Genomic DNA, 12,118 nt, shown 5'->3' on the forward strand with positions numbered 1-12,118 from the left:
AGGATTTGCTTTTAAATGTGTCGCATAACTACAATTGCAAATTTATTGATCGGGTCAGTGTGACACCTTGCTATTTAGTAACTAGCAGGAATCTATCAAGTGTTATTGCTTGTAATCATTATCCAGTTGACCCTGCTGTGTACTGTGATGAACAGGAACACGAGCTGATCCTCCTTTTACAAGGGGGGGGGGGGGGCTTTGGCTGATTGAAGTGCCCTGATGAGATCAGCTAACTCAGCACAGATCAGTAATTGAATTGGAAATCTTCCTGCTCTCTGACTCAGAGACAGAGCTGTAACTTTTGAGCAATCAGTAATGTTATATTTTTAAACTCCACATGGAAAGATACTAGAATTAGTTTGTGAAATCAGAAACATTAGCCACTTTTTCCCTTTATTTTGGTACATCTGTTAAAATGTTCATGTGCAAAATGAAGCAGCAATTTCTGCCAATGTAGTACAGCTTAAAATAAAATAAAAGCAGTAATAACTCTTCCATCTTGTCCAGCACAATGTCAGTGGGCTTGCTTGGCCCAGAGCCGATAATGTGCAGCACTGCCTGTGGGTGAACACTTTTCCATTCAATGAGTTGAAACATGATTTGGAATGAATAATGGCTTTCAGTTTTGTAAAATCAGTTGCTGGAGTTCATTGTAGTAAAAACCGATGGAAACTGTGAACAAAAACTCTGACTTTAAAATGACACTTTGGGATAATAGCAGCTGAATGCTTAATGTGTCTGTTTGAAATTCCTTAGTCCTCTATTTTAGCAGAGGCATTAGAACATTTATTTTTAAGGCACTAATGCCTCTATAGTATGTAACACGCCCAACCCTATTTTACACTGAGTGCAGCAGGATCTATTAATGCACTCAGCTCAACCTCCTATTCAGATCAGCTTGTGTGCATCAGATAGCACCTGGGTGAGTGATATATTTATGTTGATTTGCTATCCAAAATGCTATTGAGATGTTGTGTTAAGGCACACCTGGGCTTCAGTGTTTGCATATACAAACCCAACAGACATTGGTTATAGTAAAGGTGTACTCTACTAGTGAGGGTCAGATAACGAAATGCTGCATCACTTTCAAACCGATATTTTGAACCCCAGATAAGAAATCTTGAAATCGCTCCTTTTTTTGTCAGTGGTCCCCACCCCACACATTCCTTCACTTTTGAAGCTGTTGACCCTCTGTGAGATACAATTCCATGTAAATTGGCAGTTCTTTGGTACTTCCTCCAAATAGTTATTCTTCGCAGGTAAGGGTAGATAGTATTCTTTGGGCTATTTGACTCTCGGGAGTACCATAGAAATGCTGATCCCACCCTATTTGACATCCCCACTTACACATGTCATCACTGTCCAGGTTTCCTAAAGTCTCCCCCTCTGAGCCATACAACCTGGGAAGCTGTTTCAAACCATGATCTGTGCACAGTTATCTGATCTCAACTCGAGTAACAGTAGGCGGCACTCAAATCAGGCACAACATCCCGAGTTAGGAAAGGGAAGGTCAGTTAGTGTTCTTGTTCCAAATCGCAATATGGTGTGTGTGTGTAAAAATTACCTGCCTCATAACTTTATACAAGCTGTTCATAAGTTAAATATTTAACTGTCAAAGCCAAATCTGTTTTAACATAGTATTTTCAATTAATTTTACTGATATAGAAAGTGAGAATACAGGGCAATGTACTCTTGTGTAAGACAGAAGGTTCTTGTGATTTACATGGTTGGACTCGGCTCGAAGCTATAGCAAATATCTGTAGTACTACATAGTTTAATACATATATCTCCTCCTACCATGGTTTATCAATTCAGTTCAGAGCAGAATCCAATAATGGTGGCTTAATACAGTGAGTATTACATGATTTTTGTTGCTCAGTCTCCTCTGTATAACAATGGGAAATAATCTGTCAGTTAAAAAGCAGTGGGAGAATGAACACATGTGCCATTCCCAGAAGATAACTTTGGTCTAGGCAGCAGTGTAAACTTTGGTTCTGTAATATAAAATACCTCATCTTCTTTGGTGGCTTATCATGCCTTGTATTTAAACATTTTTACAGGGGACTGAAATTCCCTTATCAGTGAGTAAATGTAAGCCATTTGCTTGCTGGAGAAGACCAAGGTGTACCCTTCTGCCGAGGGTTGTAATCTTCTGTGAATGGAAACTGCGTTCACTTTCCCAGTGATATTGACAGAGAACATTACATAGAGGAAGAGGAGAAACCAGTATACTGATTTCTCCATGTCCTCTCCTGCACTGTAGTAAACCCTCATCAATGAAATGTGGAAACAGCTAGAGCAAACAAACTGGGGAAGTTTGTTCAACAACATTTCATTAGAAGATAAGTGGAACACCTTTAAAGATATAATGCTAAACATGCAGGATAAATACATGCCCTAAACCAACAAACTCAGACTAAACAAACATAACCCGAAATATGTCCAACAAATGCACAGCAGCAATCAATAAGGCCAATAGGATGCTGAACTACACAGCCGGAACAGTAGATTACAAGTCAGAGGAGATAGTGATCAAACTGTATCATGCTCTGGTCTGACCACATCTAGAATAAGGTGTCCAGTGCTGGTCACCAAGAAACAAGAGACATTCAAGCACCGAAGACAGTAGAGAAGAACCATGAGGCTGATTCCCAGCATCAGGGGCCTGAGTTATGAGAAAAGACTGGAGAAACTTGGGGTTTTCAGCCTAGAAGGGAGGCAGCTGAGAAGTGATTTGATACAGGTATATAAAGAATAGACATCTGAGAAGTGATTTGATACAGGTATATAAAGAATAGACATCTGAGAAGTGATTTGATACAGGTATATAAGGAATAGATATCTGAGAAGTGCTTTGATACAGGTATATAAGGAATAGACATCTGAGAAGTGCTTTGATACAGGTATATAAGGAATAGACATCTGAGAAGTGCTTTGATACAGGTATATAAGGAATAGACATCTGAGAAGTGATTTGATACAGGTATATAAGGAATAGATAAAGTTAACCCGGAATATCACTTCAAATTTAACAGCGGGAGTGGAACAAGAGGACACAGGTTCAAAGTAGTAAAATGTAATTTTAGAACTGATTTTAAGAAAATTTTCTTCACACAAAGAGTGATCAATTTGTGGAATAAACTTCCAAACAGGGTAGCGGGGGTAAAACCCTGGAATCATTTAATAAATAATCAGATGCCACAATGTGGGGGGGGAATGTTAAGATCTCTCTGGATGGATGAAGATGGGTCAAGTGGTCTGTCTCATCCATAATTCTCTTGTGGCATCACAACAGTGTGCAGTATCCTCACTGGTGGGAAGGTGTAATTACATCATAGGTTTCCATAGACAACTTGTATTATAAATGTGGGTTTGGGAATTTTTAAATGGAAATGTAAAAATAAAGGATCGAATATATGACTTTAAAATGGGGACTGAATTCCATCTGCATGCTCTGGTTCAATTAGCTCCCAACCTCTAACCCCACTTCACTTGGTCTTGACTCCCTATGTGCAATTCCACAAGAGATCAGTTAGTCATTAAAAAAAAATCAACAACATTCAGATCTAGTAAAGAAATGGTGCAATTTTACTGGATCACATTAATACACCTTCTGCACTGTAATTCTGCAGTACTGCATAAAATATCATATGTAATTTTTTTTTTACAGAATTCTATTTACACATTCTCATTTGATATTACAGTAAGAAAATATATTAAATGGCTGAAACCTTCGGGTAAAAGAGATTACCTTCTTATTTGTTATTTACAATGGCCAACATTAAAACAAACATCATCCATCCATTTACCCAATGGGGCGCAGTGCAAGCCGGCAACTTTCAGGCGGGACAGAACCACCGCCAGGGCGCAGCTACAAGGCCGCTCCAAAGAGTCACATACGGGTATCCTTAATACCTCTGCTACACGACACGTTGTAACACGACACATTGTAACACGGCACGTTGTAACGCAAAGTAAACCATCACAACCATATTTCAAAGGATTATATAAGAGGATAGTAACATTTCATGAATGTTTCTGAACTCTACAATGCGGTTAGTTACAACTAAGAATTCACGCGGAATGTTTAAACCTGTGCAAGCAGAAGCTACTGAGATACAGTGTTAGACGGCGCATAACTAAAAACACTGATGTGTAGAAGTGGGGCTGTTTCTTGATTATGGTTGAGTATATTATGAAGTGTCCTTTGACAACAGACTCTCTTCTGGGTTGTATTTCCAGTGATCTCTAGTGTTCCGGATGACAAGACGGTGGCTCGAGTTTCCGTGACAAAGCTGTCAAAATCATCATGAACTTTTCGTATCGCTCGGTTTGGTTAACTTGTGCTCCTTTGCTTCCCCACAACAACCTCATTGCAAACTCAGTCTTAAATGTCTCGAGCATTTCTTCATCTGACTGGAAACCTAAGAACAAAGAAATAAGAGCACTGAGAAATGTTTTGTAAATTACAGGATAAGAGTCAATATCAGGTAGAGCAGTGGGGGCAACAACTCTGGAGTCATTCAAGAAGCAGTTAGGTGCTGTGGTGGGGGAATCAAAAGGTTTCGATGGAAGGATAAGCGAGAGGGGCTATACGTCCCCCGCCCTCATCTATGCTTCGCCATTTTTGACCTTCCTCATCAAGATACAGTTTTATTTAGTGATATAATGTTCTTGCTCCTGAAGCACAAAAAAATGGGTTTGTTTTCAGAATAGCCGACTACAGAAATCTGAACAGCAGGTTGTTATGAAGGTATCAGCCATTCCCAGTGTAAAGTTAAACCCAATGGGACCTGCAGGGGAAACAAATGGCCAACATAGTCCCAGTTCACAGCTGTAGTGATGTCTCTTAACAGCTCATTCAGCGACTGCTTGGTAACTTCTTTACATCTGCAAAAAGCTTCTTACAAAACACACAGCCTGAAACACTGACACTAGAACATGATGCTTACCTTTGTAACAGCCAGACAGAACCTAGCACTCTCTATGCAGCATGCAATTAAACTAATATTATTACGGGTGCGAGTTCCAGACTTCAGTATTCTAGCTTCATCAGCACCATCTCACAATTCTCCCTGATTGGACTCAAACTGGCTGACTGAATATTTTTCTCCTTTTAATGAACAGTATTCTCACCTGCAAGAATCCGTTTTGCATTAGTTTTGAACACGGCAGCATTGTACGCGATGGACCGGGCGTTTTCCAGATGTTTGAGCATTATTTCACAGCCCTGGTCAATGCTTTCCCACAATTCAGTGCTTTCAAATGTAACAAACTGACGTTCCATCAAAGTAATGAGAGGCATGAGGAGTGGAACTGTGATCTTATTCAATGGGACTTCCTCTGTAAGAATCAACAGAAAAAAAGAATAAAATGCCAATCCATCAGATGACAGCAGCGTGTAAATATCATACTTGTCAACTATCGGCGACCTTAAAGTCCAGATGTTTCCTTCACAATGATAATTAGATCACAATTTCATTCTTCTTGTGATTATGTAGAAGGTCCCTGGACAGGACCAAGCTATTTTAATTTAATTTTAAATATCTCCTCCATTTTTCTCATCTATTTCAGCGAAGTCCAGAGATCAAACGTGGGGCTTTCCTGGTCTCTGTGATCCATTCACTCAGTGAATCACAAGGGGACTTCACTGAGGGGGTCTGTTTATTGTGAAGAGATAACCAACATTCATTTTACTAAAACTCTTTATTGGACTGCCTCTGTCCTGTGTGGTTTCATTGAGAGGATTCATTCAAGTATGAAATTTTGATTAAATCAAGAAGAAAGACAGAAATACAAACTGAAGCCACCCCGAGTGCATTCCCTTTCAGACTAAATGGACTGGTGCTTCTTGTGTGCACCATCCTAGTGAAACTTTACAGGAACTCCTACCTCTTCCCTCGTTTAAAGCTTTGATGAATGGTTTCAGAGTCTTCTCATAAACAATGGCACTCTGAGTGTGTGTGCGTCGCAGTGCAGTCCAGGTTTGTTCTAACCGTGTAATCTGTGCGGAGAAGGAAAGTGTTGTTAGAACACTGTTTGCACTGAACGGACAGGCCCCACTGAAATCGTTGCAGCTATACTTGAACCTCAGCAAAATATCCCACCACCCCCCCCCCCTCCGCCCCCCCACAGCGAGCTCAACTTTCTTCCCCCCAGACCAAGCCCATGGACGCCATCAGCTCTCCAGTACCTGTCCCATTGGCCATTCTTCATATGCCAGCTTGTGTGGGCAGGCAGAGTGTGGGGCATCACAGCTGAGTCAGATGCCGTCCTCACCACACATACACAGTTTTTGGCAACAGGTCCACAGATAGCAATAAGCAATGGGAACCTACCCTCAGCCGTCACCATCACTCAGCTAAGATTAGGTATCTCAGTGCAGGCCAACCAGAGATCTAACCCAAGACCTTCCTGTTCTGTATCCTAGTACCAACCATTTGGTGCGTTCTTGCACTGAGCCATTGGGGCACTACTAAAATGGTTATTATTGATAATGCTAGTCTCGTCCTCTTGAGCCTCTTATTTTATTAATACTGCAAAACAAAACAGTACTTGGAAAAAGTACAGACACATGCAATGGTTATAACAAACAAATGCTTCATGCATGCTGCATAACCCTAGATACCATAATTATGGTGCTTATGTGAACCTTGCTAGGGTTTGGTTCCATGGAGTACCCGCCAGAGCCTCACAGTTGTTCATCTGAGAGTCTGGACAGAGAATGTTTGCAGGCTGTTTAACCTTAGGAGACAAGACAGCCAGGCCTGACCTCCTAAAAACCACACCACATTTCCAGCAAGGGTTGCTGGATAGCAAGGATCAGGTGCAGCAGCCCAGGCTGACTTTCCTCTCCCTAACGCAGGGGCATGGAAGCCAATTGAGGAATTCCTACAAACCCACTATGATCAGCTAAAACCGAACCAAACATGGGATGAAACCTGGGACCTTCGTTCTTTATTTCGCTCAGGTTTGGATAGGATAGACTTGCTGGGCCATTGGAGAAGTTCAATAATATTCATCTTGTGTGAACTGTACATTCTCTATCACTTTGCCTTTTCAGGCCTATAACAGACAATCAGCACACCTCACGGAATCTAGGGAGACACCAAGGGTTTGAAGTTTGGATCGGGCCCAGGGCAGAACTCAGGCAGAATCACCTGATGGGAGCTGAAATTTGGGGTGGAGTCTAATTCTGCTGGGATTATGCCCTGTTCACAGAGGCCAGCAAAATTTTGGCGTGTGGTGGGGGAGGGGGGAGATGTGGGAATGAGGGCGAATCATTCACCTGACCCATTCAAGGGAGTGTGTCTGAGGGGTGTTTTGGGGAAATCCCCACGTATACCTTATAAGGCCTTAAGGATGAGAGCTGACCTGGAGTTCGAGGAGGCCCCAGGAAAGCTCCCTGACCTCTGGCAGACAAAGGTAATCGATCCTGGAGGAGATCAATTTCCATAACTCTATTATGGCAGATGGTTCCCTTAGGGGATGAAGATATATTTTAAACCTTCTTCTCTTTGGTCTGGGAACAATCCGAGGGCCCCCCTTGTGATGCCTCCCATCTCTCTACTGATGGAGCAGGCCCAATAGAACTTTGGGCTGTGACTGCACATACAAGTTCGGATTTATTTGATTCTATTTTAACATCTACACAGGGAGATATTTTTTTAAAAAACTTTTATTGACCCACTTCATAGCTGAAGAAGTGTTTGATAATGAAAACCTATCAAAATGCTGAATATATTCAGTACTAACTGGATTGGCGCTTAACTTAAGTTAAGCATCAAACTGCCCAGTTCAAGGTACAATGAGAAAGAAAATACCTGTGGCATGTCTAACGCTTTCATTACAGCAGAGAAAGCGTACAGATCTCCCATGGAATATTTCAGTTCCAGCGCCAGTTGGATGATCTTGTTTAACAGTGCAGCTCTCTCTCTAATACTTCCCGTGCAGCCCAGGATATCCACTGCAATCCCGATAGCCAGGGTATTATGCCTGAGAAAATGCAAAACGTTTTATTTGATGGTCCTGCCCCAGAATGGTAGGCCATGTTTAATCATTCTACTAGCTGAAGATTGAGATTTTAAGCAGGTTAGAGTTCAAATATATTTCAATTTTAAGATCAAATAACTCAATTAATGTCTTAATTTAGCTTTTAAAAATCTCATCATAGATTATGATTATTATTGTATCACCCTGCCAGTGAGGCAGTGTCCCGCTGTCAGATCCTCAAATATTGTCCCCTCTCCCCCCTCCACCCACACATCTAGGTATGGGTAGGGTATCCCAGTGGCTGTGGTCTGGGACTAATAACCCTGAGGTTACCAACTCAAATCTCAGCCATGGTGAGTTATGAAACTAAATTCAATAATTCTGATCATTGATAAGCTGGCATCAGAAATGACTATAAAAGCTGCCAGCTTCCTGTAAAAACCCACTTGGTTCACTGATGCCCTTCAGGGAAGCAAACCTGCCACCTCTACCTGCTCTGGCCTACACCCGACTCCAGTCCACACTATGGAGTTGACTCTTATTTCCCTCAGGGCAATAAATGCTGCTTTGCCAATGTTGTTCACATCCCAAGAACAAAAAAAAAATCTCAGTATCCCTTCACACTCCACTATTTCCTGGTGATTGTGGATGTTGGAAGTGAGTCACTCTCCCCTATCTTTGTATTTTTAACAGCACAAAAGAGGACTAAAAAACGAAAGTGTATAATGACACCACTGGGGGGAATTTACAAATTCACTGGGGGTGGGGAAAATACCGGTGGTAGCAGGTCGGCCGCCCGTCATACACCCATCTGATTTTCTTTCCACTGATCCGCTACTGCCAATAGATATTTGACCGCAGGAGGCATCACAGCCAAGCCAATTCTGTTCTTTTTTTTTATTCGTTCACGGGATGTGGGCGTCTCTGGCAAGGCCGGCATTTATTGCCCATCCCTAATTGCCCTCGAGATGCCTACGTGTGTGTTCCCAGCAAGGGTTGCTGGATAATGGTCAGGGGCAGCAACACTGGCTATTTCTCTCCTCCCTAACCCGGTGCACTAAGGCTAACTGCAGCGTCCAAACTAGCGCCCCAGCTGAAATCAACTAACTCGGCACAACTCAGAGCTGGGATCAGACCAGAGATCCTCCTGACCTGTGTGACTGGATGAAATCATGGGGGGGAAACTGAGAATAGTTTTATTAAGTAAATAATTATACACAGACAGAAACAGTCAGGGAATTGGTTCAGTAGCAGGAGCAAATGTTATTTCCACTTGGGAGAGGCTTGTTTACAATTGTGTTCATTACTGTCTGTGTTTCGATGAGAGCGGTCTCGGTAGCAGGAACTACTGGTAAGAGCATCTTGAAGACACGGGTAGATTTTTTTTTGTGTAATAGTGTAAGACGGGAGATAGTGAGTCGGCTGCCCGTTCTACATCTCTCCCTGAGCTCACTGGAAATAAAAATTGGGAGAGATGTAAAATGGGCTGCTGACTCGCTATCACCCCTTTTACACTATCGTCAAAATCTACCCCTATATCTTTAAGGTAAGAACGCCAGATCCTTCGTACTCCAAGCTTTCACTTATCATTTGTGACATTCTCACAACAATGGGAGAGTGATGGAAATAGTGAAAACAGGATCACTGAAACAGAAGTGGGCCACTCAGCCCCTCGAACCTGTTCCGCTATTCAATTAGATCATGGCTGATCTGTACCTCAACTCCATTTACCCACCTTTGCTCTTGATAACCTTACCTAATAAAATTCTATCGATCTCAGTCTTAAAAGTGCCAATTGTCCCAGTGTCTACAGCCTTTTGGGGAGCGAGTTCCAAATTTTCACTACCCTTTGTATGAAAAAGTGCTTCCTGATTTCCCTCCTAAATGGCCTAGCTCTAATTTTGTTGTAACACCCCCTTGTTTTGGATTCCTCCAGAGTAAATCATTTCTCTGCAATTATCCTTCAAATCCCTTTATCATTTTGAAGACGTTGATTAGTCACCCCTCAACCTTCTACACTCAAGGGAATACAAACCAAGTTTATGCAATTTGTCCTCATTATTTAACTCTTTAAGCCCTGGTACCAATCTGGTTAATCTGTGCTGTACCCCCTTCAAGGCCAATATCTCCTTCCTGAGGTGACCAAAATTGAACACAAATTGTGCAAATAATAGGGTAATAATAGTGGGGGATTTCAACTTCCCCAATATTAACTGGGATACTCAGAGTGTATAAGGCTTAGAGGGTACAAAATTTTTAACGTGCATCCAGGAGAGCTTTTTGAGCCAGCATGTAGAAAGTCCTACAAGAGAGGGGGCGGTACTGGACCTAATTCTAGGGAATGTGGCCGACCAAGTGGAAGAAGTGCTAGTAGGTGAGCACTTTGGTGACAGTGACCATAATTCGGTGAGATTTAAGGTGGTCATGGAAAAGGATAGGGAGGGGCCGGAAATAAAGGTTCTAAATTGGGGGAAGGCCGATTTTAATAGGATAAGGCAGGATCTGGCCAAAATGGACTGGGATCAGCTGCTTGTAGGAAAATCCGCATCGGAGCAATGGGAGTCTTTCAGAAGGGAGATTGAGACCATACAATGGCAACATGTTCCCGTAAAGGTCAAGGGTGGTTCCAAGAACTCCAGGGAACCTTGGATGTCAGGGGATATACGAGAATGGATTAGGAAAAAAAGGAGGGCTTTTGGCAGATACAAAAGGCTAAAGACGGAGGAAGCCCTAGAGGAGTACAAAAAGTGCAGGGGGATACTTAAAAAAGAAATGAGGAGATCAAGGAGGGGCCATGAAATAACACTGGCGAGCAAAATAAAGGAAAATCCTAAGATGTTTTATAAGTATATTAAGGGTAAGAGGATGACTAGGGAAAAAATAGGGCCCATTAGGGACAAAAATGGCAATCTGTGTGTGGAGCCGGCAGATGTAGGAGGGGTTCTAAATGAATTTTTTGCATCTGTTTTCACTATGGAGAAGGACGATGTAGACATAGAAATACGGCAGGGGGACTGTGATATACTCGAACATATTAACATCGAGCGGGAGGAGGTATTGGCGGTTTTAGCAGGCCTAAATATGGATAAATCCCCAGGCCCGGACGAAATGTATCCCAGGCTACTGTGTGAGGCAAAGGAGGAGATTGCGGGGGCTCTGACACATATATTCAGAACCTCTCTGGCCACAGGGGATGTGCCAGAGGACTGGAGAACCGCTAATGTAGTACCATTATTCAAGAAGGGGAGTAGGGAAAAACCGGGGAACTACAGGCCAGTGAGCCTAACATCAGTGGTAGGAAAATTATTGGAAAAAATTCTGAAGGACAAAATTAGTCTCCACTTGGAGAAGCAAGGATTAATCAGGGATAGTCAACATGGCTTTGTCAAGGGAAGATCATGTCTGACTAATTTGATTGAATTTTTTGAGGGGGTGACTAGGCGTGTGGATGAGGGTAACGCAGTGGATGTGGTATACATGGATTTTAGTAAGGCCTTCGATAAAGTCCCCCACAGGAGACTGGTCAAGAAGGTACGAGCCCATGGAATCCAGGGTGCCTTGGCACTTTGGATACAAAACTGGCTTAGTGGCAGAAGGCAGAGGGTGATGGTCGAAGGTTGTTTTTGTGACTGGAAGCCTGTGGCCAGTGGGGTACCACAGGGATCGGTGCTGGGTCCCTTGCTGTTTGTGGTCTACATTAATGACTTGGATATGAATGTAAAAGGTATGATCAGTAAGTTCGCTGATGATACAAAAATTGGTAGGGTGGTAAATAGCGAGGAGGATAGCCTCAGTCTGCAGGACGATATAGATGGGTTGGTCAGATGGGCGGAACAGTGGCAAATGGAATTTAACCCGGAAAAGTGCGAGGTGATGCACTTTGGAGGGACTAACAAGGCAAGGGAATACACAATGAATGGGAGGACCCTAGGCAAGACAGAGGGTCAGAGGGATCTTGGTGTGCAAGTTCACAGATCCCTGAAGGCGGCGGAACAGGTAGATAAGGTGGTAAAGAAGGCATATGGGATACTTGCCTTTATTAGCCGAGGCATAGAATATAAGAGCAAGGAGGTTATGATGGAGCTGTATAAAACACTGGTTAGGCCACAGCTGGAGTACTGAGTGC

The 12,118-nt window shown here is 42.6% G+C and overlaps 1 protein-coding gene across 2 annotated transcripts in view; it reads right to left on the reverse strand.

Annotated features, from left to right (window-relative positions):
* Positions 1 to 1,638: 1,638 nt before the first annotated feature.
* bcar3 (BCAR3 adaptor protein, NSP family member) overlaps positions 1,639 to 12,118 on the reverse strand; it is a 158,847-nt gene continuing 148,367 nt past the window's right edge. For both annotated transcript variants that reach the window (XM_067989945.1, XM_067989946.1), the window contains 4 exons: positions 7,824 to 7,995; positions 5,893 to 6,004; positions 5,137 to 5,343; positions 1,639 to 4,424 (listed from right to left, as the gene is read on the reverse strand). In XM_067989945.1, coding sequence (XP_067846046.1) covers positions 4,249 to 4,424; positions 5,137 to 5,343; positions 5,893 to 6,004; positions 7,824 to 7,995 — 667 coding nt within the window. In that variant the 3' untranslated portion in view covers positions 1,639 to 4,248. The remainder of the gene's footprint in view (positions 4,425 to 5,136; positions 5,344 to 5,892; positions 6,005 to 7,823; positions 7,996 to 12,118) is intronic.

Source organism: Heptranchias perlo, chromosome 9 (genome assembly GCF_035084215.1).
Source record: "Heptranchias perlo isolate sHepPer1 chromosome 9, sHepPer1.hap1, whole genome shotgun sequence".
In the NCBI taxonomy this organism is placed as follows: Eukaryota; Metazoa; Chordata; class Chondrichthyes; order Hexanchiformes; family Hexanchidae; genus Heptranchias; species Heptranchias perlo.